At 47.0% G+C, this 26,653-nt stretch overlaps 1 protein-coding gene across 1 annotated transcript in view; it reads left to right on the forward strand.

Annotated features, from left to right (window-relative positions):
* The window catches only part of LOC119953678 (proton channel OTOP3-like), a 91,493-nt gene that overhangs the window by 43,961 nt on the left and 20,879 nt on the right, over positions 1–26,653 (forward strand). Inside the window, exons 5-6 of the mRNA XM_038778201.1 lie at positions 10,122–10,252; positions 24,807–25,726. Coding sequence (XP_038634129.1) covers positions 10,122–10,252; positions 24,807–25,726 — 1,051 coding nt within the window. The remainder of the gene's footprint in view (positions 1–10,121; positions 10,253–24,806; positions 25,727–26,653) is intronic.

Here is a 26,653-nt window from a genome sequence, read left to right on the forward strand (position 1 = left end):
AGGGTCTCAATCACCAATCACATCAATCGTTAAATGTTAACATGAACTTGGCTTCAATCACTAACTTTCCTAGGGTATACTACAACCTCACCATCCTCTGTGTAAAAAGGTTCAACTTGTTCGCCATTCGAAATCTGTTGAGTTTAATCTTCGACCCACCTGTTCTCCTTTTGAACCCTTCAATCACTGAAAATAGCCTGTTTCCATCTAACTCCATTACTGTTCGCACATCTCTCTCACCAAAGGGAAAACTTCAGAATTCAATTAGATTACCATCCCTTTGTATCTTTATGTGTTGGCCTTTATTGGTAGAGGGATTGAGTTCCGGAGCCATGAGGTCATGTTGCAGTTGTACAAAACTCTAGTACGGCCGCATTTGGAGTATTGCGTACAGTTCTGGTCGCCTCATTATAGGAAGGACGTGGAAGCTTTGGAACGGGTGCAGAGGAGATTTACCAGGATGTTGCCTGGTATGGAGGGAAAATCTTATGAGGAAAGGCTGATGGATTTGAGGTTGTTTTCGTTAGAGAGAAGAAGGTTAAGAGGTGACTTAATAGAGGCATACAAAATGATCAGAGGGTTAGATAGGGTGGACAGCGAGAGCCTTCTCCCGTGGATGGAGGTGGCTAGCACGAGGGGACATAGCCTTAAATTGAGGGGTAATAGATATAGGACAAAGGTCAGAGGTGGGTTTTTTTACGCAAAGAGTGGTGAGGCCGTGGAATGCCCTACCTGCAACAGTAGTGAACTCGCCAACATTGAGGGCATTTAAAAATTTATTGGATAAGCATATGGATGATAAGGGCATAGTGTAGGTTAGATGGCCTTTAGTTTTTTTTCCATGTCGGTGCAACATCGAGGGCCGAAGGGCCTGTACTGCGCTGTATCGTTCTATGTTCTATGTTCTATAACAGTCCAAAAGAAATAGATTGCTGATGCATGTGGGTTGAAAGCGACATAAACAGAGGTTTATTAAATAGGTCTTCCCTGTACAAGGGTTGCTACTAGACTAAGGGAAAAGGCCCACAAAGTAGCTGATGATGTCACAAAGTCACGTGACTCAGTTCTTAAAGAGACATTACACACAACTACAATAGCCCACATATGTAATCTCCCTTCCTCTGTATTTCTAAAGTGTAACATAACTAATAACTAATATTTCAAAATAATCATTTACATATACAGTAAGACTTTTTTAGTAAGACTTTAGATAAGGTTCCCCATGGTAGGCTCATTCAGAAAGTCAGGGTCTTGGGATACAGGGAACTTTGGCTGTTTGACTGCAGAATTGGCTTGGCAAAAGAAGATAGCGAGTGGGAGTGGATGGAAAGTATTCCGCCTGGAGGTCGGTGACCAGTGATGTCCTGCAGGGATCTATTCTGGGACCTCTGCTCTTTGTGATTTTCATAAGTGACTTGGATGAGCAAGTTTGCCGATGACCCAAAGATTGGTGGAGTTGTAGATAGTGTTGAAAGCTGTTGCAGGTGACATTAGGACATTGACAGAATGCAGAGCTGGGCTGAGAAGTGACAGATGGAGTTCAATCTAGATAAATGTGAAGTGATTAATTTTGGAAGGTCGAATTTGAATGCTGAATACAGGGTTATAGGATTCTTGGAAGTGTGGAGGAACAGAGGGATCTTGGGGTCCATGTACATAGATCCCTCAAAGTTGAAATCCAAGTTGATAGGGTTGTTAAGAAAGCGTATGGTGTGTTGCTTTCATTTTATTTTAAGCAAACATTTTATTGAGGCATTTATAATTTAAACATTTTAACATATTAACATTCTAAACAACAGAACGGTCCGACACACGCAAAAACCCCAGAGTAACATATTCAACGTCCCCCGCCCTAACTCCTAGCTACCCATATATTAGATTCCCTGCCCTTATTCTCCACTACCATGCTTACCCCCCACCATTCCCCCACCTACTGCTGATGGTCAGTTTTCCTTAAAGAGGTCGATGAATGGTTGCCACCTCCGAGCGAACCCCTGTATTGAACCCCTTAAGGCGAACTTAATCTTCTCCGGCCTGAGAAACTGTGCCATGGCACTGACCTACACCCCTGACTTTGGAGGCTCCCCCCCCCCCCCCCCGGGATCCTGGATCTTCCGGCCCTCCAAATATTGCCACCTCTGGATTCGGAGTCACCTTCCCTTCCAGGACATCTGCCATGAAAATTAAATGAAATTAAATGAAAATCACTTATTGTCACGAGTATGCTTCAAATGAAGTTACTGTGAAAAGCCCCTAGTCACCGCATTCCGGCTCCTGTTCGGGGAGGCTGGTACGGGAATTGAACCGTGCTGCTGGCCTGGTTCCTAACTCGTCTTCCCACTTCCTCTTCACCTCCCCGATTGGGATTCCTTCCCACTCCATCAATTCCTTATATATTTCCGAGACCCTCCCTTCTCTAACCCCTGTTTTTGACATCACCTTATCCTGTAGTCCCCTTAGTGGGAGGCGAGGGAAGCTTGGAACCTGCCTCCGGACAAATTCCCGTACCTGCAGGTACCGGAATCCGTTCCCACCTGGTGGCTCAAACTCCTCCTCCAGCTCCTACAGGCTCGGGAAAGTCTCCTCAATGAAAAGAACCCCAAATCTCTCAATCCCTGTCCGCTGCCACCTCCTAAAGCCCCCATCCAGCCCCCCCAGAGCGAATTGGTGATTGTCACAGATCGGTGACTACACCGACGCCCCCTCCAGTCTCATATGCTGCCTCCATTGGCCTCACATTCTCCTGGGCCAGCGAGAACAGCAGAGGTGCCGTTAACAGAGCCTCCAGACTCCTTACACGGTGCCGCCTCCACCAACTCCCAAACCGTCCCCTTCCCCACTAACCACTTCCTAACCATCGAAATATCAGCCGCCCAGCAGTAATTAATAAAGTTTGGAAAGGCCAAGCCTCCCACCCCGCGCTCCCGCTCAAGAAGGACCTTCTTCATAGATCATAGAATTTACAGTGCAGAAGGAGGCCATTCGGCCCATCAAGTCTGCCTGGCTCTTGGAAAGAGCACCCTACCCAAGGTCAACACCTCCACCCTATCCCCATAACCCAGTAACCCCACCCAACACTAAGGGCAATTTATCATGGCCAATCCACCTAACCTGAACATCTTTGGCCTGTGGGAAGAAACCAGAGCACCCGGAGGAAACCCACGCACACACGGGGAGGATGTGCAGACTCTGCACAGACAGTGACCCAAGCCAGGAATCGAACCTGGGACCCTGGAGCTGTGAACCAATTGCGATATCCACAATGCTACCGTGCTGCCCCACTTTCCTCGGAACTTTCCCAGCCCATATAAAACCCGAGATCGCCGCGTTCATTTTCCTAAAGAATGCCTTGGGGATAAAGATTTGGAGACACTGAAACACAAACAGCAATCTCGGGAGGACTGTCATTTTCACAGTCTGTACCCTCCCCGCCAATGACAGCGGGAGCATGTCCCACCTGCGGAATTCCCACTTTTTTTGCTCAATCACCCTGCTCAAATTTAGTTATGAAGCTGACCCCAGTCCCTTGCCACCTGAATGCCCAGATACCTAAAACTCCTTCCCACCACTTTGAACGGCATCTCCCTCAGTCTCCTGTCCTGGCCCCTTGCCTGGATCGCAAAACCTCACTCTTGCTCATGTTTAGTTTGTAACCTGAGAACCAACCAAATTCTCCAAAATTCGCATAATTCCTGCAATTCCCCCCAATGGGTCTGTTATATACTGGAGCAAATCATCCGCAAAGAGCAAGCCCCTATGCTCCACCCCCCTCTCACTATCCCCCGCCAAATGTTCGATGCCCTCAGCGCCATTGCCAAAGGCTCTATGGCCAGTGCAAACAGCAGTGGGGAGAGTGGGCACCCCTGGCTTGTCCCCCTGCACAGACTAAAATCCTCTGACCGGATCCAGTTGGTCCTTACATTTGCCACTGGTGCCTGATATAGCAATCCACAAATCTCTGCCTGAACCCAAACCTTCCCAAGACATCCCACAGGTACTTCCACTCCAAAGGCCTTCTCTGCATCCACAGCCACCACCACCTCGACCTCGCGCCCCTCCGCTGGCATCATTGTCACATTCAGGAGCCGTCTAATATTGGACGTCAGGTGTCGTCCCTTCACAAATCCCGTCTAGTCCTCCCCAGTTACCCCCTGACACAATCCTCTATCCGTGTGGCCAAAACCTTTACCAGCAATTTAGCATCCACATTCAACAGGGAGATCGGTCTATACGACCCACAACTCTCCGATCCTTATCCTGCTTTAAAATAAGGGAAATCGATGCCTGCATTGGGAGAAGCACTCCCAGCTCCTTGGACTCATTAAAGGCCTTTACCAAGAGCGGCCTCAGAAATCCAGAAAACTTTTTATAAAACTCAACCAGGTATCTGTCAGGTCCTGGGGCCTTAGCTGATTGCATCGCCCCCAAACCGTCCATAACCTTCCCAAATCCAATTGGGGCTCCCAAACCCTCTACCAACTCCTCATCTATCCTCAGAAACTCCAGCCCCCCCCCCCCCCCCCCCCCCCCCCCCCCCAGGAATTGCTTCATACTCTCCTCCCCGTCTGGGGGTTCCGATTCGTACAATCTACTGTGAAACTCGCGAAACACATCATTCGCCCCCGTGTATCTTTTACTTTCCCAATCTCTCTCGCCGCCTCCTGTTTCCTCAGCTGGTGCGCCAACATCCTGCTGGCTTTTTCCCCATATTCACATATAGCCCCCTTCACCCTCCTCTGTCCCTCCGCCTTACCTGTGGACAGGAGCCCAAATTCCAGCTGCAGTCTCTGACGCTCCTTCAGAAGCCCGTCATCCGGAGACTCAGCATACCTCCTGTCCACCTATAAAATTTCGCCTACCAGCCTGCCCAACTCTGCCCGCTCAGTCTTCTCCTTATGTGCCCAAATTGAGATGAGTTCCCCCCTAATAACTGCCTTCAGTGCCTCCCACACTACCCCCGCCAAAACCTCACCTGTGTCATTGATCTTTATATACAACACTACCCCCGAATAGCCTCCCTCCCCGCCCGTACACCTCCACCTCCGCTAACAGCCCAACATCCAAACACCCAAATACGGGCCTCACGGTAGCATGGTGGTTAGCATCAATGCTTCACAGCTCCAGGGTCCCAGGTTCGATTCCCGGCTGGGTCACTGTCTGTGTGGAGTCTGCACGTCCTCCCTGTGTGTGCGTGGGTTTCCTCCGGGTGCTCCGGTTTCCTCCCACAGTCCAAAGATGTGCGGGTTAGGTGGATTGGCCATGATAAAATTGCCCGTAGTGTAAGGTTAATGGGGGGATTGTTGGGTTACGGGTTACGTGGGTTTAAGTAGGGTGATCATTGCTCGGCACAACATCGAGGGCCGAAGGGCCTGTTCTGTGCTGTACTGTTCTATATCTATATCCAATCATTGCGGACGTTGAGCCTTTCCTTTGTTGACTTGGAGGTCTACCCAGCGCAGGGGGTGGTCTGACACCACAATTGCTGAATATTCAGCAGCCACCACCTCAGCCAGCAGCGTTTTGTCCAACACAAAGAAGTCTATCCGGGAATATACTTTGTGTACATGGGAGTAGAATGAAAACTCCTTACCCCTTGGCCTCCCTAATCTTCATGGATCCACCTCCCCATGCTCTCCATAACCCCCCGCAGCTCCTTTGCCATAGCTGATACCTTCCCAGACTTGGAACTCGACCGATCCAGCCGCGGATCCAGGACCGTGTTGAAATCTCCTCCCATAATCAGTCGATTTGAATCCAGGTCTGGGATCTTCCCCAGTATCCGTCTGACAAACTCAATATCGTCCCAGTTTGGGGCATATATATTTACCAATACCACGGCCATTCCCTCCAACTTCCCACTAACCATAACATATCTACCCCCCGGGTCCGCCTCGAGCTTCCCCACCACAAACGCAACACGTTTATTGACCAGGATTGCCACCCCCCTCTTTGTAAAGTCTAATCCCAAATGAAACACGTGCCCAACCCATCCCTTCCTCAACCTAATTGGATTTGTGAGGGGTAGGTCTGGATTCGTGAGTGGTAGGTCTGGATTTGTGAGGGGTAGGTCTTGCCTCAAAAGTCTTAGTGAATTCTTTGAGGAGGTGACCAAGCACGTGGATGAAGGTAAAGCAGTGGATGTGGTGTACATGGATTTTAGTAAGGCATTTGATAGAGTTCTCCATGGTAGGCTTATGCAGAAGGTAAGGAGGCATGGGATAGTGGGAAATTTGGCCAGTTGGATAACAAACTGGCTAACCGATAGAAGTCAGAGAGTGGTGATAGATGGCAAATATTCAGCCTGGAGCCCAGTTACCAGTGGCGTTCAACAGGGATCAGCTCTGGGTCCTCTGCTGTTTGTGATTTTCATTAATGACTTGGATGAGGGAGCTGAAGGGTGGGTCAGTAAATTTGCAGACGATACAAAGATTGGTGGAGTTGTGGATAATGAGGAGGACTGTTGTCGACTGCAAAGAGACATAGATAGGATGCAGAGCTGGGCTGAGAAGTTGCAGATGGAGTTTAATCCTGAAAAGTGTGAGGTTGTCCATTTTGGAAGGACAAATATGAATGCGGATTACAGGGTTAACGGTAGGGTTCTTGGCAATGTGGAGGAGCAGAGAGAGGTCTTGGGGTCTATGTTCATAGATCTTTGAAAGTTGCCACTCAAGTGGATAGAGCTGTGAAGAAGGCCTATGGTGTGCTAGCGTTCATTAGCAGAGGGATTGAATTTAAGAGCTGTGAGGTGATGATGCAGCTGTACAAAACCTTGGTAAGGCCACATTTGGAGTACTGTGTGCAGTTCTGGTCGCCTCATTTTAGGAAGGATGTGGCAGCACGGTGGCCTAGTGGTTAGCACAACCGCCTCACGGCGCTGAGGTCCCAGCTTCGATCCCGGCTCTGGGTCACTGTCCGTTTGCACATTCTCCCCGTGTCTGCGTGGGTTTCGCCCCCACAACCCAAAAATGTGCAGAGTAGGTGGATTGGACACGCTAAATTGCCCCTTAATTGGAAAAAATAATTGGGTAATCTAAATTTATATAAAAAAATAAAAAAAAATAAAAAATTCTAGGAAGGATGTGGAAGCTTTGGAAAAGGTGCAAAGGAGATTTGCCAGGATGTTGCCTGGAGTGGAGAGTAGGTCTTACGAGGAAAGGTTGAGGGTGCTCGGCCTTTTCTCATTAGAACGGAGAAGGATGAGGGGTGACTTGATAGAGGTTTTTAAGACGATCAGGGGAATAGATAGAGTAGACAGTCAGAGACTTTTTCCCCGGGTGGAGCAAACCATTACAAGGGGACATAGATTTAAGGTGAATGGTGGAAGATATAGGGGGGATGTCAGAGGTAGGTTCTTTACCCAGGGAGTAGTGGGGGCATGGAATGCACTGCCTGTGGAAATAGTTGAGTCAGAAACATTAGGGACCTTCAAGCGGCTATTCGATATGTACATGGATTACGGTAGAATGATGGGGTGTGGATTAATTTGTTCTTAATCTCGGACAAAAGTTCGGCACATCATCGTGGGCCGAAGGGCCTGTTCTGTGCTGTATTTTTCGATGTTCTATGTTCTAATCTGATCCCCCATCTTCAAATGTGTCTCCTCCAACATAGCCATGTCCGCCTTCAGTTGCTTCAAATGCACACACACGGGCCCTTTTGACTGGCCCATTCAGTCCCCGAGCGATCCACGTGACCAGCATGGTTGGCACCCCTCACCGATCAACCATAACCTTTCCTAGGCCTAGGCCAGTCTCGGCCCATGTCCCGCACCTCCCGTGACCGTCATCAACCCTCCTTCTGGTTTAGCTCACTGGGTTAAATCGCTGGCTTTTAAAGCAGGCCAAGCAGGCCAGCAGCATGGTTCGATTCCCGTACCAGCCACCCCGGACAGGTGCCGGAATGTGGCGACTAGGGGCTTTGCACAGTAACTTCATTGTAGCCTACTTGTGACAAGCGATTTTCATTTTTTTTCTCCTCCACTTTGAAAGTCCCCTCCCCGTCAGCAGTCTCGCACTCCCCACACCCAATGCCCCCTCCCCCTCCCATCCCCCCCCCACATCGGTCTTCAGCTCACCCCCCACTTTGCTTCTGTGAACTAGCCCTCCCAGCTAGCTTGGCAGCCCCCACCCATGGTGCCGAACATCCTAACCCCCACTGGTTCCCCTCCCCTCCGCTCTTAATGCAAACAGTTGAAACAAAGGCAAGAAGCAAAAACAAACAAACAATCCCTCCCAAGGTCCGAGCACAAAGGCCCACCCCCTCCTCCTTTTACAAATTACTATACACCAGCCTAACCCAAACCGAACCCAAAAAACCCAGCAAGAAACGTGCAAAACCCCCAAAATAAGTCCAACCAGCACAGATCATAGCTTAGCTCCCCTCAGTTAAAGTTCAAGATCCTCCTTCTCCTGACAGTCAATTCTTCTTCATGAAGTCCGCTGTCTCCTCCAACGAGCCAAAGTACCACTCCCGACCCCCATAGGTCACCCATAGCCGGGCCAGGTCCAGTTGTCCAAACTTTATGCCCTTTTTGTACAGGGCCGACTTGACCTTATTAAAGCTCAACCTTATTGCTCTGCTCCCAGGTCCTGGTACACCAGGATCTCGACATTCTCCCACGCACATCGCCTCGTCTGCCTGGCCCACCTCATTATGCGCTCCTTGTCCAGGAACCAATGTTCACCCTCACTGTCTCTCCCCCCTGGGGCTTGCGCTGTGGGCTCTGTGGGCCCGATCCACCTCCAGCGTTCGATCAAATGCACCTTCCCCAAGCAGCTTCTCCAACATAGATCATACAATTTACAGTGCAGAAGGAGGCCATTTGGCCCATCAAGTCTGCCCGGCTCTTGGAAACATCTTCCCCACATAAGCACCAGCGTCCGATCCTTCAATTCCCTCCGGCAGACCCACGATCCGAATGGTCTGTCTCCGAGAACGATTTTCCAGGCCCTCCACGTTCTCCAGCAGCCTCTTCTGCTGGTCATGCAGCATCCCAATCGCTGCTGCCATCGAGGTGGACTGCATCTTTGTAGGTGTTTTGTGTAGACCCTTACTGTCAATAGATGTCCAAGATATTGCATAGATGTCTGGGAAGAAATCTCATTATTGTTCCTGACACAAAAGCCATACATTTGGAGTTGTTTCAGTGTAGCTTCCAACAGTTGTAAGTGTTCTTGTTCATTGGTACCAGTGATCAATATATCATCAAGGTACCACTAAGGATCTGGTACGTGGACCGTTGAAATAAAGCTACCGTTGTTGTAATCTCTTGTCGTGGATAGTCCTTTGTGAGTGATGATGGTGAGGAGTTGAGAATTAACTGCCACATTCATTTGCAAGTAGGCCTGCGATCGGTCAATCTTGCTGAAACTCTTGTTGAGTCCTGCTGCTAATGTCAGAGTGTGGGTGGAGCTGAGCTCTGGCTCTGCTTTTTAGTTTCGCTTTGAGAAAAAGCTTGGGTGTGTCTGTGTTTTTGGTTTCGGTTTAGTGTTGGAGCTGAAGCCAGCCAAAGAAGGTGTAATTTCGATCTCTCTGCCATCTAAAGACTATCTCTAGATCATTTGGTGAATTCAGAGTGATAACTACTCTCTGTAGGGAATTGAAACCTAATGTGCTTCTGTAAAAAGGATTTTTGTCTTGTGGATGTTAAAAGGGAAGTCTAAGGATTACTTAGAGTGTAATTGGGGGTCTTTGGGGGGTGCATTTAAATTGATGTTCACTGTAAGTTTTAAAAAGATTAACTGAGTTCATAGAATAAACATTGTTTTGCTTTAAAAATTACCCCCACATTATACAAGACTGAGTGAGGAGGGATGGATGGCTGTGTGTCTTAATTCCTAAGAAAGTCGCCCTAGTCCCAGATGACCATAGGCTGCTTTCCTCTTTGAGGAACAGCGCCTCTGGTGGGGATTTAACCTGAGGATCACCACACCTCAGGCAAGGGGCAAGGTTGAGAAGGAATAACGTCAGCCAGTACGGGAATTGAACCCACGTTGTTGACCTCATTCTGCAACACGAGCCAGCTGTCCAGCCAACTGAGCATACCCAACATCCCATCAGTTATCTAGCTATTTCTCAAATACATTCACCTCAAACTCCTTACCTCTTTCGCTCTGCTGCAGATGTGGACTGATGTTGACTGTAGCTACAGACCTGGTGCTATGGATGAATGCGGAGACTGATGATTCTATTCACTTGGACTTCGAGATTGAGGAGCAGACTGCAAACAATGGGAGCAGAACACTCCTTTCAGGTATCTTCATGTCCAGGTATATGGGCATCAGCTATCCCTGCAGAGGGCAGAAGAGTAGAGCTACTGATTGGCTGTTCCGGGGAGATTTGCATACGTGCAGTGCGGTCAGCCTAATTTGAAGGTGTACCTGCGAAAGAGACCCGAGGAGTTTGAGTGAAGGCAAGCATCCAGCAGAGGGCAGCAGAGCAGAGCTACTGATTGGCTGTTCCGGGGAGATTTGCATACGTGCAGTGCGGTCAGCCTAATTTGAAGGTGGTTTGTGGAGGGGCTGTTGTCAAGTGACAGTTAAACCCGAAACACTTCCTCAGTGTAACCCCCCCACCTCCTGCTCTAACCAAAAAAAAACCAACCACGGTTGTTGGGAAGTGGGAGCAGGGGCCTGTCGTGAAGGTGAGTGAGTACTTTTCAATTTGCTTACCTTTCTGTGGGAGCAGCCTCCGGATTTTCGGTGGGAGCAGGGGCCTGTCAGGAAGGTGAGTGAGTGCCTTTAAATTTGCTTACCGTCCAGCGGGAGCGGCCTCCGGATTTTCGGCGGGAACAGGGGCCTGTCGGAAAGGTGAGTGCCTGTAACAAGTCGGGCGGTTGCTAAACCCGAGACACTACATTTGCAGTGTCCCCCACCCTTCCACCTCCTCTAACTGAAGGGTTTGACGGAAAATCAGGTAAGAAGCTTGCGCAGGTCAAAGAGACACAGCCGGAGTGAGCACATCCAGAGTGGGAATTGCAACTTGGTAATTTGGTGCAGTGAGGTAATTCGGTGCAGAGTGAGAGAAGGTGCTTTTTCGGAGGTGCTTTTTAACCCTGGTAAGTGACTGGTAAGTAGTTTTTCTTTTCATTGTCTAATTTATTTATTTTTATTTTGAAATTGTTGTTGTATAAGTTTACCTAAGGTTTAAGACATGGCAGGAGATCCCAGACCCGTGTCATGCTCCTCGTGTGCGATGTGGGAGCTCAGGGACACGTCCACTATCCCTGGCTCCTTCACGTGCAAGAAGTGTGTTCAGTTGCAGCTCCTGTTAGACCACTTGACGGCTCTGGAGCTGCGGATGGACACACTTTGGAGCATCCGCGATGCTGAGGAGGTCGTGGATAGCACGTTTAGCGAGTTGGTCACACCGCAGGTGAAAATTAATGAGGGAGATAGAAAATTGGTGACCAAAAGAAAGAGCAAGAGTAGGAAGGCAGTGCAGGTGTCCCCTGCGGTCATCTCCCTGCAAAACAGATATACCGCTTTGGACACTGTTGAGGGAGATGGCTCACCAGGGGAAGGCAGCAGCAGCCAGGTTCATGGCACCGTGGCTGGCTCTGCTGCACAGCAGGGCAGGAAGAAAAATGGCAGGGCTATAGTGATAGGGGACTCGATCGTAAGGGGAATAGACAGGCGGTTCTGTGGACGCTATCGAGACTCCAGGATGGTATGTTGCCTCCCTGGTGCAAGGGTCAAGGATGTCTCGGAGCGGCTGCAGGACATTCTGGGGGGGGGGGGGGGGTGAACAGCCAGCTGTCGTGGTGCAAATAGGCACCAATGATATAGGTAAAAAACGGAATGAGGTCCTACAATCTGAATTCAGGGAGTTAGGAGCTAAACTAAAAAGTAGGACCTCAAAGGTAGTAATCTCAGGATTGCTACCAGTGCCACGAGCTAGTCAGAGTAGGAATGTCAGGATAGATAGGATGAATGCGTGGCTCAAGAGATGGTGCAAGAGGGAGGGATTCAAATTCCTGGGGCATTGGGACCGGTTCTGGGGGAAGGTGGGACCAGTACAAACCGGACGGTCTGCACCTGGGCAGGACGGGAACCAATGTCCTAGGGGGGTGTTTGCGAGAGCTGTTGGGAAGGGTTTAAACTAATGTGGCAGGGGGATGGGAACCGATGCAGGAAGTTGGAAGGTAGTAAAACAGGGACAGAAGCAAAAGGAAGTAAGGGGGAAAGTGCAAGACAGAGAAGACATAGTCAAAAATCAAAAAGGGCGACAGTACAAGGTACAATGACTGAGGGGAGCTCAGTGAATAGGCCCAGTAATACTAAAAGGAGTAAAACTGGAGATGTTAAGATTCAAAACAGAGGTAAAAAAAACCAACATAAGTGTACTTTACTTGAATACTCGTAGTATTCGGAATAAAGTAAATGAGTTGATGGCGCAAATCATCGTGAATGACTATGATTTAGTGGCCATTACTGAAACATGGTTAAAGGATGATCACGACTGGGAGTTAAATATCCGAGGGTATCAAACTATTCGGAAGGACAGAGTGGATGGTAAGGGAGGTGGTGTAGCTCTGTTATTTAAGGATGACATCCGGGCAATAGTTAGGGATGATATCGGTGCTATGGAGGATAAGGTTGAATCCATTTGGGTGGAAATCAGGAATAGTAAGGCGAAAAAGTCACTGATAGGAGTAGTCTATCGGCCACCAAATAGTAACGTTATGGTGGGGCAGGCAATAAACAAAGAGACCCGTGCCACGTGCTAGCGAAGTGAGAAATAAGGAGAGAGAGGAGTTGAACATGTGGCTACAGGGATGGTGCAGGAGGGAGGGTTTTGGATTCCTGGATAATTGGGGCTCATTCTGGGGTAGGTGGGACCTCTACAAACAGGAGGTCTTCACCTGAACCAGAGGGGTACCAATATCCTGGGGGGGAGATTTGCTAGTGCTCTTCGGGGGGGTTTAAACTAATTCAGCAGGGGGATGGGAACCTAAATTGTAGTCCCAGTGTACAGGATGTTGAGAGTAGTGAGGTCAGGGATAGGGTTAAAAGTTCGAAAGAGGGCACCGGCAAGCAGGACGCTGGTTTGAAGTGTGTCTACTTCAACGCCAGGAGCATCCGGAATAAGGTGGGTGAGCTTGCAGCATGGGTTGGTACCTGGGATCTCGATGTTGTGGCGATTTCGGAGACATGGGTAGAGCAGGGACAGGAATGGTTGTTGCAGGTTCCAGGATTTAGATGTTTCTGTAAGAACAGAGAAGATGGTAAAAGAGGGGGGGGGGGTGTGGCCTTGTTAATCAAGGAAAGTATTACGGCGGTAGAAAGGACGCTTGAGGACTCGTCTACTGAGGCAGTATGGGCCGAGGTTAGGAACAGTAGAGGAGAGGTCACCCTGTTGGGAGTTGTCTATAGACCTCCGAATAGTTCCAGAGATGTAGAGGAAAGGATTGCAAAGATGATTCTCGACAGGAGCGAGAGTAACAGGGTAGTTGTTATGGGGGACTTTAACTTTCCAAATATTGACTGGAAATACTATAGTTCGAGTACTATAGATGGGTCAGTTTTTGTGCAGTGTGTGCAGGAGGGTTTTCTGACACAGTATGTAGACAGGCCAACAAGGGGCGAGGCCACATTGGATTTGGTACTGGGTAATGAACCCAGCCAGGTGTTAGATTTAGATGTAGGTGAGCACTTTGGTGATAGTGATCACAACTCGTTTATGTTTACTTTAGCAATGGGCAGGGATAGGTATATACCGCAAGGCAAGAATTATAGCTGGGGGAAAGGCAATTATGATGCTATTCGGCAAGATTTAGGATGTATAGGATGGGGAAGGAAACTGCAGGGGATGGGTACAATCGAAATGTGGAGCTTTTTCAAGGAACAGCTACTGCGTGTCCTTGATAAGTATGTACCTGTCAGGCAGAGAGGAAGTTGTCGAGCAAGGGAACCGTGGTTTACTAAGGAAGTTGAAGTTGAAGAAGAAGGCTTGTGTTAGGATGAGACATGAAGGCTCAGTTAGGGCACTTGAGAGTTACAAGTTAGCCAGGAAGGACCTAAAGGGAGAGTTAAGAAGAGCGAGGAGAGGACACGAAAAGTCGTTGACGGATAGGATCAAGGAAAACCCTAAGGCTTTCTATAGGTATATCAGGAACAAAAGAATGACTAGAGTAAGATTAGGGCCAATCAAGGATAGTAGTGGAAAGTTGTGTGTGGAATCAGAGGAGACAGGGGAAGCGTTAAATGGATATTTTTCGTCAGTGTTTACACTGGAGAAAGACAATGTTGTCGAGGAGAACACTCAGGTTCAGTCGACCAGGCTAGATGGAATTGAGGTTCAAAAGGAGGAGGTGTTAGCAATTTTGGAAAATGTCAAAATAGATAAGTCCCCTGGGCCAGATGGAATTCATCCTAGGATTCTCTGGGAAGCCAGGGAGGAGATTGCAGAGCCTTTGTCCTTGATCTTTATGTCGTCTTTGTCGACAGGAATAGTGCCGGAAGACTGGAGGATAGCAAATGTTGTCCCCTTGTTCAAGAAGGGGAGTAGAGACAACCCTGGTAATTATAGACCTGTGAGCCTTACTTCGGTTGTGGGTAAAATGTTGGAAAAGGTTATAAGAGATAGGGTTTATAATCATCTTGAAAAGAACAAGTTGATTAGCGATAGTCAACACGGTTTTGTGAAGGGTAGGTCATGCCTCACAAACCTTATTGAGTTTTTTGAGAAGGTGACCAAACAGGTGGATCAGGGTAAAGCTGTTGATGTGGTGTATATGGATTTCAGTAAGGCGTTTGATAAGGTTCCCCACGGTAGGCTATTGCAGAAAATAAGGAAGTATGGAATTGAAGGTGATTTAGCGGTTTGGATCAGTAATTGGCTAGCTGAAAGAAGACAGAGGGTGGTGGTTGATGGAAAATGTTCATCCTGGAGTTCAGTTACTAGTGGTGTACCGCAAGGATCTGTTTTGGGGCCACTGCTGTTTGTCATTTTTATAAATGACCTGGAAGAGGGTGTAGAAGGATGGGTTAGTAAATTTGCAGATGACACGAAGGTCGGTGGAGTTGTGGATAGTGCTGAAGGATGTTATAGGATACAGAGGGACATAGATAAGCTGCAGAGCTGGGCTGAGAGGTGGCAGATGGAGTTTCTTGGTAGTGTAGATGAACAGAGAGATCTCGGCATCCAGGTACATAAATCCCTGAAAGTTGCCACCCAGATTAATAGGGCTGTTAAGAAGGCATATGGTGTGCTAGCCTTTATAAGCAGGGGGATTGAGTTTCGGAACCACAAGGTCATGCTGCAGCTGTACATAACTCTGGTGCGGCCGCACCTGGAGTACTGCGTGCAGTTCTGGTCACCACATTATAGGAAGGATGTGGAAGCTTTGGAAAGGGTTCAGAGGAGATTTACTAGGATGTTGCCTGGTATGGAGCGAAGGTCTTACAAGGAAAGGCTCAGGGACTTGAGGTTGTTTTCGTTAGAGAGGAGAAGGCTGAGAGGTGACTTAATAGAGACATATAAGATAGTCAGAGGGTTAGATAGGGTGGACAGTGAGAGTCTTTTTCCTCGGATGGTGATGACCAACACGAGGGGGACATAGCTTTAAATTGAGGAGTGGTAGATATAGGACAGATGTCAGAGGCAGTTTCTTTACTCAGAGAGTAGTAGGGGTGTGGAACGCCCTGCCTGCAACAGTAGTAGACTCGCCAACTTTAAGGGCATTTAAGTGGTCACTGGATAGACATATGGATGAAAATGGAATAGTGTAGCTCAGATAGGCTTCAGATGGTTTCACAGGTCGGCGCAACATCGAGGGTCGAAGTGCCCGTACTGCGCTGTAGTGTTCTATGTTCTATGTTCTATGTTCTAGACAACTGATGCATGTAGAAATGGTACAGCAGTTATCATGGGGGATTTTAATCTACATGTCGATTGGTTTAACCAGGTCGGTCAAGGCAACCTTGAGGAGGGGTTTATAGAATGTATCCGCGATAGTTTCCTAGAGCAGAATGTAATGGAACCTACGAGGGAACAAGCGGTCCGATATCTTGTCCTGTGTAATGAGATAGGATTGATTCATGAACTCATAGTTAGGGATCCTTTCGGAAAGAGCGATCACAATATGGTGGAATTTAAAATACAGATGAAGGGTGAGAAGGTAAAATCAAATACTAGTGTTTTGTGTATAAACAAAGGAGATTACAATGGGATGAGAGAAGAACTAGCTAAGGTAGAATGGGAGCAAAGACTTTATGGTGGAACAGTTGAGGAACAGCGGAGTACCTTCCAAGCGATTTTTCACAGTGCTCAGCAAAGTTTATACCAACAAAAAGGAAGGACGGTAGAAAGAGGGAAAATCGACCATGGATATCTAAGGAAATAAGTGAGAGTATCAAATTGAAGGAAAGAACATACAAAGTGGCAAAGATTGGTGGGAGACTAGAGGATTGGGAAATATTTAAGGGGCAACAGAAAGCTACTAAAAAAGCTATAAAGAAGAGTAAGATAGAGTATGAGAGTAAACTTGCTCAGAATATAAAAGCAGACAGCAAAAGTTTTTACAAATATATAAAGCAAGAAAGAGTGGCTAAGGTAAATATTGGTCCTTTAGAGGATGAGAAGGGAGTTTTAATAATGGGAGATGAGGAAATGGCTGAGGAACTGAACCGGTTTTTTGGGTCGGTCTTCACAGTGGAAGACACAAATAACATGCCAGTGACTGATAGAAATGAGGTTATGTCAGGTGATGACCTTGAGAGGATTGTAATCACTAAGGAGGTAGTGATGGGCAAGCTAATGGGGCTAAAGGTAGACAAGTCTCCTGGCCCTGATGGAATGCATCCCAGAGTGCTAAAAGAGATGGCTAGGGAAATTGCAGATGCACTAGTGATGATTTACCAAAATTCACTAGACTCTGGGGTGGTCCCGGTGGATTGGAAATTAGCAAACGTGACACCACTGTTTAAAAAAGGAGGTAGGCAGAGAGCAGGAAATTATAGGCCAGTGAGCTTAACTTCGGTAGTGGGGAAGATGCTGGAATCTATCATCAAGGAAGAAATAGCGAGGCATCTGGATAGAAATTGTCCCATTGGGCAGACGCAGCATGGGTTCATAAAGGGCAGGTCGTGCCTAACTAATTTAGTGGAATTTTTTGAGGACATTACCAGTGCAGTGGATAACGGGGAGCCAATGGATGTATGGATTTCCAGAAAACTTTTGACAAGGTGGCACACAAAAGGCTGCATAAGATAAAGATACATGGCATTATGGGTAAAGTAGTAGCATGGATAGAGGATTGGTTAATTAATAGAAAGCAAAGAGTGGGGATTAATGGGTCTTTCTCTGGTTGGCAATCAGTAGCTCGTGGTGTCCGTCAGGGATCCGTGTTGGGCCCACAATTGTTCACAATCTACATAGATGATTTGGAGTTGGGGACCAAGGGCAATGTGTCCAAGTTTGCAGATGACACTAAGATGAGTGGTAAAGCGAAAAGTGCAGAGGATACTGGAAGTCTGCAGAGGGATTTGGATAGGTTAAGTGAATGGGCTAGGGTCTGGCAAACGGGATTATTATTTAAACAATAAAATATTAAAGCATGCTGCTGTGCAGAGAGACCTGGGTGTGATCGTGCATGAGTCACAGAAAGTTGGTTTACAGGTGCAACAAGTGATTAAGAAGGCAAATGGAATTTTGTCCTTCATTGCTAGAGGGATGGAGTTTAAGACTAGGGAGGTTATGCTGCAATTGTATAAGGTGTTAGTGAGGCCACACCTGGAGTATTGTGTTCAGTTTTGGTCTCCTTACTTGAGAAAGGACGTACTGGCACTGGAGGGTGTGCAGAGGAGATTCACGAGGTTAATCCCAGAGCTGAAGAGGTTGGATTACGAGGAGAGGTTGAGTAGACTGGGACTGTACTCGTTGGAATTTAGAAGGATGATGGGGGATCTTATCGAAACATTTAAAATTATGAAGGGAATAGATAGGATAGATGCGGGCAGGTTGTTTCCACTGGTGGGTGACAGCAGAACTAGGGGGCATAGCCTCAAAATAAGGGGAAGTAGATTTAGGACTGAGTTTAGGAGGAACTTCTTCACCCAAAGGGTTGTGAATCTATGGAATTCCTTGCCCAGTGAAGCAGTTTGAGGCTCCTTCATTAAATGTTTTTAAGGTAAAGAGAGATAGTTTTTTGAAGAATAAAGGGATTAAGGGTTATGGTGTTCGGGCCGGAAAGTGGAGCTGAGTCCACAAAAGATCAGCCATGATCTCATTGAATGGTGGAGCAGGCTCGAGGGGCCAGATGGCCCACTCCTGCTCCTAGTTCTTATGTTCTTATATTCTTATCATACTTCAGCTTCTTTCCAATTTTCAGGGATTTCATTTAAAAACAGAAAAATGATTTTTTATTCATTCTGTTATTTTACAAGGACAGGAAGGTGAAAAGCGAGGACCTATTGCTTCTCTACTGGGAAGACTGAAGGAAATTGATGAAGGGGGTTAATTTCATTTAGTACCTTCATCCCAGTTTCACAGTAACATGGAGAGGGAAGCAATGACCAGACTACCCTCTGGTAATATCGAGCAACAGAGACCCTTGGAATAAATGTCGACAGATCCCTGAAGGTAGCTGGTCAGGTAGATAAGGCGGTCAAGGGCATCCGGAATGCTTGCCTTTATTAACTGAGGGTAGGTCCCATCAAGGACAGTAGTGGGAGATTGTGTATTGAGTCTGAAGAGATAGAAGAGAAGGCAGCACGGTAGCATTGTGGATAGCATAATCGCTTCACAGCTCCAGGGTCCCAGGTTCGATTCCGGCTTGGGTGTCTGTGCGGAGTCTGCACATCCTCCCCGTGTGTGCATGGGTTTCCTCTGGGTGCTCCGGTTTCCTCCCACAGTCCAAAGATGTGCAGGTTAGGTGGATTGGCCATGATAAATTGCCCTTCGTGTCCAAAATTGCCCTTAGTGTTGGGTGGGGTTACTGCGTTATGGGGATAGGGTGGAGTTGTTGACCTTGGCTGGGTGCTCTTTCCAAGAGCCGGTGCAGACTCGATGGGCTGAATGGCCTCCTTCTGCACTGTAAATTCTATGATCTATAATTCTATGAGAGGTCTTGAACGAGTACTTTGCTTCAGTTTTTATGAATGAGAGGGGCAATATTTTTGGAGAGGACAGTGTGAAACAGACTGGTAAGCTCGAGGAGATACTTGTTAGGAAGGAAGATGTGTTGGGCATTTTGAAAAACTTGAGGATAGACAAGTCCCCCGGGCCTGACGGGATATATCCAAGGATTCTATGGGAAGCAAGAGATGAAACTGCAGAGCCGATGGCAATGATCTTTTCGTCCTCACTGTCAACAGGGATGGTACCAGGGGATTGGAGAGTGGCGAATGTCGTGCCCCTGTTCAATAAAGGGAATAGGGATAACCCTGGGAATTACAGGCCAGTTAGTCTTACTTGGGTGGTAGGTAACGTAATGGAAAGGATACTGAGGGATAGGATTTCTGAGCATCTGGAAAGACACTGCTTGATTAGGGATAGTCAGCACGGATTTGTGAGGCGTAGGTCTTACCTCACAAGTCTTATTGAATTTTTGAGGAGGTGACGAAACACATGGATGAAGGTAAAGCAGTGGATGTAGTGTACATGGATTTTAGTAAGGCATTTGATAAGGTTCCCCATGGTAGGCTTATGCAGAAAGTAAGGAGGCATGGGATAGTGGGGAATTTGGCCAATTGGATAACGAACTGGCTAACCGATAGAAGTCAGAGAGTGGTGGTGGATGGCAAATATTCAGCCTGGAGCCCAGTTACCAGTGGCATACCGCAGGGATCAGTTCTGGGTCCTCTGCTGTTTGTGATTTTCATTAATGACTTTGATTAGGGAGTTGAAGGGTGGGTCTGTAAATTTGCAGACGATACGAAGATTGGTGGAGTTGTGGATAGTGAGGAGGGCTGTTGTCGACTGCAAAGAGACATAGATAGAATGCAGAGCTGGGCTGAGAACTGGCAGATGGAGTTTAGAACAAGAACATAGAACATAGAACGATACAGCGCAGTACAGGCCCTTTGGCCCTCGATGTTGCACCGACATGGGAAGTCAAAAACTAAAGGCCATCTAACCTACACTATGCCATTATCATCCATATGCTTATCCAATAAACTTTTAAATGCCCTCAATGTTGGCGAGTGCACTACTGTTGCAGGTAGGGCATTCCACGGCCTCACCACTCTTTGCGTAAAAAACCTACCTCTGACCTCTGTCCTATATCTATTACCCCTCAATTTAAGGCTATGTCCCCTCGTGCTAGCCACCTCCATCCGCGGGAGAAGGCTCTCACTGTCCACCCTATCTAACCCTCTGATCATTTTGTATGCCTCTATTAAGTCACCTCTTACCTTCTTCTCTCTAACGAAAACAACCTCAAGTCCATCAGCCTTTCCTCATAAGATTTTCCCTCCATACCAGGCAACATCCTGGTAAATCTCTTCTGCACCCGTTCCAAAGCTTCCACGTCCTTCCTATAACGAGGCGACCAGAACTGTACGCAATACTCCAAATGCGGCTGTACCAGAGTTTCGTACAACTGCAACATGACCTCATGGCTCCAGAACTCAATTCCTCTACCAATAAAGGCCAACACACCATAGGCCTTCTTCACAACCCTATCAACCTGGGTGGCAACTTTCATGGATCTATGTACATGGACACCGAGATTCAGTTTAACCCTGAAAAGTGTGAGGTTGTCCATTTTGGAAGGACAAATATGAATGCGGAATACAGGGTTAATGGTAGGATTCTTGGCAATGTGGAGGAGCAAAGAGATCTTGGGGTCTATGTTAATAGATCTTTGAAAGTTGCCACTCAAGTGGATAGAGCTGTGAAGAAGGTCTATCTTGTGCTAGCGTTCATTAGCAGAGGGATTGAATTTAAGAGCCGTGAGGTGATGATGCAGCTGTACAAAGCCTTGGTAAGGCCACATTTGGAGTACTGTGTGCAGTTCTGGTCGCCTCATTTTAGGAAGGATGTGGAAGCTTTGCAAAAGGTGCAAAGGAGATTTACCAGGATGTTGCCTGGAATGGAGAGTAGGTCTTACGAGGAAAGGTTGAGGGTGCTCGGCCTTTTCTCATTAGAACGGAGAAGGATGAGGGGCGACTTGATAGAGGTTTATAAGATGATCCAGTGGAATAGATAGAGTAGACAGTCAGAGACTTTTTCCCCGGGTGGAACAAACCATTACAAGGGGACATAAATTTAAGATAAATGGTGGAAGATATAGAGGGGATGTCAGAGGTAGGTTCTTTACCCAGAGAGTAGTGTGGGCATGGAATGCACTGCTTGTGGAAGTAGTTGAGTCGGAAACATTAGGGACCTTCAAGCAGCTATTGGATAGGTACATGGATTACTGTAGAATGATGGGGTGTCGATTAATTTGTTCTTAATCTAGGACAAAAGTTCGGCACAACATCGTGGGCCGAAGGGCCTGTTCTGTGCTGTATTTTTCTATGTTCTATATATATGACTAATAGAAGGTTACGGACTCCGCAAGTGCAGACTGTTTTAGTTTAGGCAAGTACCATGTTAGGCACAGGCTTGGGGGCCGAAGGGCTTGTTCCTGTGCTATATTGTTCTTTGGGAGAGTAAATGAGAAAAGGAATGAAGATGCAACGGAAAAGGGGATGCCGTTAAATATAAATTAGTCGCTGATAAATCCAATACGGAATTCAAGAGAAACTTCTTCACTCAGTGTATTTAGAATATGGAACTCACTGCCCGAAGGAGCAATTTCAAGGGAAGCCAGATATGCATATGAGGGAAAAAAGACGTGGTTATATATTGATACGGTAATATGGTGAGATGGTTATATGGCGAGATCAGAAGATGGTTGTATGGTGAGATGGAAAATGGCATGGAGATATGGTGAGATGGCGGTATGGTGGGTTGGTGATATGGTGGGCTGGCTATGTGGTGGGATGGCTATATGGCAGGATGGCTGTATGGTGAGATGGCAATATGTTGAGAGGGTGATATGGTGAGGTGGTGATATGGTGAAATGATGAGATGGTGAAATGATGAGATGGGGATATGGTGAGGTGGCGATATGGTGAGGTGGCGACAATATGGTAATGTGGTGAGATGGCGATATGATGATTAGGTGAGACAGCGATCTGGTGATAAGGTGGCATGGCAATATGGTGAGATGGCGATATGGTGAGATGGCGATATGGTGAGATGGCTATATGGTGAGATGGCGATATGGTGAGATGGCAATAAGGTGGCATGGCAATATGGTGAGATGGCGATATGGTGAGATGGCGATATGGTGATATGTTGAGGTGGCAATGTGGTGCGATGGCAATGTGGTGCGATGCCAATTTGGTGAGACGGGGATTTGGTGAGATGGTGATATGTTGAGAAGGCTATATGGTGAGGTGGTGATATGGTTATGTGGTGAAATGGCGATTATACTGATTTAGTGAGGTGGCAAGATGGTTAAAATTTTAAATTAAAAAAAAATTAATTTAGAGTACCCAATAATTTTTTTTCCAATTAAGGGACAATCTACCTATCCTTCACAACCTTTTGGGTTGTGACCCATGCAGACACAGGGAGAATGTGTAAACTCCACAGGGACAGTGACCCAGAGCTGGGATTGAACCTGAGTCCTCGGCGCCGTGAGGCATTAGTGCTAACCACTGTGTCACCATGCTGCCCTGGCAAGATGGTTATATCGTGAAATTGTGAGAATGTAATATGGTGAGATGGCGATATGGTCAGATTGTGAGATGGTTGTATGGTGAGATGGTAATATGGTATGGAGAAATGGTGAGATGGCAATAGGGTGAAGTGATAGGGTAAGATGGCGATATGGTGAGATGATGATATGGTGAGAAGGCAACATGGTTATATGATGAAATGGCGATCATGGTAATACAATGAGTAGGTGATATAATGAGTTGACAAGATGGTTATATGGTGAGATCATGAGATGGTAATATGGGTGAGATGGCGTTGTGGTGAGATGGTTTTCTGGTGAGATGGTGATATGCTAAGATGGTTATATGGTGAGATAGTTAGTGGTATGGTGAGATGGCAACATGGTTATATGGTGAGATGACGATTATGGTGAGATGGTGAAATGGAGAGATGGCTGTATGGTGAGATGGCAGTATGGTGAGATGGCGATATGGTTAAATGGTGGTATCATGAGATGGCGGTATGGTGAGAGGGTGGTATGGTGAGATGGCAACATGGTTATATGGTGAGATGACGATTATGGTGAGATGGTGATTATGGAGAGATGGCGGTATGGTGAGATGGCAGTATGGTGAGATGGCGATATGGTTAAATGGTGGTATCATGAGATGGCGGTATGGTGAGAGGGTGGTATGGGGAGATGGCGTTATGGTGAGATGGTGGTATAGTGAGATGGCCATGTCATGAGGTGGCGATGTGGTGAGATATGGTAAGGTGGAAATATGGTGAAGTGGTGAGATGGTGATATGGTGAGGTGGTGATAGGGTGAGATGGCGATATGGTGAGATGGCAATGTGGTGAGATGGCAACATGGTTATGTGGTGAAATGGCAATTATGACAATATAGTTGGTTGCTGAAATAGTGAGATGGCAAGATGGTAATGTGGTGAGATGACAATATGATGAGATGGTTATATGGTGAGATGACAATATGGTGAGATGGTGATATGGTGAGATGGCTATATGGTGAGATGGCGATATGGTGAGATGGCGATATGGTGAGATGGCAATAAGGTGAGATGGCGATATGGTGAGATGGCGATATGGTGAGATGGCGATATGGTGAGATGGCGATATGGTGAGATGGCGATATGGTGAGATGGCGATATGGTGAGATGGCTATATGGTGAGATGGCGATATGGTGAGATGGCGATATGGTGAGATGGCGATATGGTGAGATGGCAATAAGGTTAGATGGCGATATGGTGAGATGGCGATATGGTGATATGGCGATATGGTGAGATGGCGATATGATGAGATGGCGATATGGTGAGATGGCTATATGGTGAGATGGCGATATGGTGAGATGGCGATATGGTGAGATGGCAATAAGGTGAGATGGCGATATGGTGAGATGGCGATATGGTGAGATGGCGATATGGTGAGATGGCGATATGGTGAGATGGCGATATGGTGAGATGGCGATATGGTGAGATGGCTATATGGTGAGATGGCGATATGGTGAGATGGCGATATGGTGAGATGGCGATATGGTGAGATGGCAATAAGGTTAGATGGCGATATGGTGAGATGGCGATATGGTGATATGGCGATATGGTGAGATGGCGATATGGTGAGATGGTTATATGGTGATGAGATGGTTATATGGTGAAATGCCGATATGATGAGATGGTTATATGGTCGATGGTTATATGGTGAGATGGCAATATGGTGAGATGGCAATATGGTGAGATGGCAATATGGTGAGATGGCCGTATGATGAGATGGGCGTATGGCGAAATGGCAGTTGTTGCGATAGCAGTTTGGTGAGACGGCTATTTGGAGAAAAGGTGAGATGTCCATATGGTGTGATTGTGATAAGATGGGATGGCGATATTGTGAAGTGGCATTATGGTGAGATGGCTATATGGCAACATGATGAGATGGCGTGAAGTTGATAGGTGAGATGGCGGATTGCTGAGATGAAGTGGGAAGAGGCTTGTGTGGAATATAAATAACAGCACAGATCAGTTGACATTTCTGTGTCGTAAATTCAACGTAATTTAATGTATCACAACAGAGGATGGATACAATGAAAATAGTGGAAATATTTCCTGTTATTTAACTTATGAAATATAATTTGTCTTCATAGATTACATGAATACTACAGCCTTGAGCTGTCAGAGCAAGCTGTGCACCATTTTTCGCAAGTCCGTTGTTATCATGTACCCTTTTAACATCGAGTACTACCTCATCTCCTCAACCATGCTATACATCATGTGGACAAATGTTGGACGGATCATTGACCATCACGCAACTCATGCAAATTACAAGTTCAGAGGTTATGGCCTTGTTTTGGGACCACTGCTGGGGACAGTGCCGATAATATTTGGAATGTGTATGTTCATCATGTATCAGATAGAGGTTTCAACTGATCCTTCACAGCCAAAGATCTTTGAGAAGTTTTATGCATTCCACATCGTCTTGCTCTCTGTCATGTCACTTTGCTCTCTGGCTGGTACAGCTGTCCACAGGTGGGAGGAGAGAAATGTTGACAGCAAGGAGAACCCAACACGTAGTCTGGATGTGGTTCTGCTGCAGATAGCTTCACTCGGAGAATTTTGCATCTCGTATTTCTCCATTGTGGCCGTTGTGTCCACCCACCACAGGCGGTCCATGGATGTTCTCAATCTCACTTATTCTGTGTTCATGATCATCGAACATGTGATGCAGAACCTCTTCATTATTGAGGGTTTGCATCGACAACTCACTGCAGAGGAGCTTGGTTTGAGCTCTGGAGAGATGAGTGAGAAGATACTCGCCACTGACCCTCAGCATGAGACGTTTCCCTTAGAGATAGTTCCTGGTGTCCATGAACCCACAGAAGCAACCTTAAACACAAATACTGATGGACAAGATGAGCTGAGTGATGCCAATAGAGTGATGAACTGTTCATCCAAACTGGACTTGAGGAAAAACTCCCAAATATCGCTTCAAACACCCAGCAAACTCAATTGGAAAAGGAAATTCCTGAAGGAAATCTCTATATTTATGATCATGTGCAACCTAATAGTAAGTTACCGTTGGCTTCTTTTATTACAATTTTCCTTCCTACCCCACTTATCCTGGGCGAGCTGATAGTCCACATGTTCTGGCAAACGCCCCTACCCATGTTTTGGCTGGCAGATGCATTAGATACAAACAAGGGGTGGCATGGAGGTGCAGTGGTTAGCACTGCTGCCTCAAAGCACTAGGGGCCCGGGTTCAATTCCGGCCTTGGGTGACTGTGAATGGAGTTTGTACTTTCTCGCAGTGTCTACGTGGGTTTCCTCGGGGGTTCCGGTTTCTTCCCAAAGGTGTACGGATTAGGTGGATTGGCCATGATAAATTGCCCCTTAGTATCCAGGGATGTGTGGGTTAGGTTACAGGGTTACGGGGATAGGGCTGGGTGGATGGGTGAGTGGACATGGGTGGAATACTTTTTCGAAGGGTTGCTGCAGACTCGATGGGGCAAATGGCCTCCTTCTGCACTGTAGGGATTCTATGAAATTCTAAGGGGAGGCCTCTCGAGTCTTTTCCTCCATTCTCTGCACAGACATGATGGCCCAAATAGCCTCCTCTTCTGTTGTAACCATTCTATGATGTTATGACTGATCTTTATCTCAACTCCATTTATCCACTTTTAAACCAAAGTGCTTGATATCCTTACCCAACAAAAATCTATCCATCTCAAGTTTTGAAAGTTCCAATTACAATTACGGGGCAGCAGGGTAGCATGGTGGTTAGCATAAATGCTTCACAGCTCCAGGGTCCCAGGTTTGATTCCCGGCTGGGTCACTGTCTGTGTGGAGTCTGCACGTCCTCCCCCTGTGTGCGTGGGTTTCCTCCGGGTGCTCCGGTTTCCTCCCACAGTCCAAAGATGTGCGGCTTAGGTGGATTGGCCATGCTAAATTGCCCGTAGTGTCCTAAAAAAGGTAAGGTTAAGGGGGGGGTTGTTGG

This window comes from Scyliorhinus canicula, chromosome 18, assembly GCF_902713615.1.
Source record: "Scyliorhinus canicula chromosome 18, sScyCan1.1, whole genome shotgun sequence".
Lineage (NCBI taxonomy): Eukaryota > Metazoa > Chordata > Chondrichthyes > Carcharhiniformes > Scyliorhinidae > Scyliorhinus > Scyliorhinus canicula.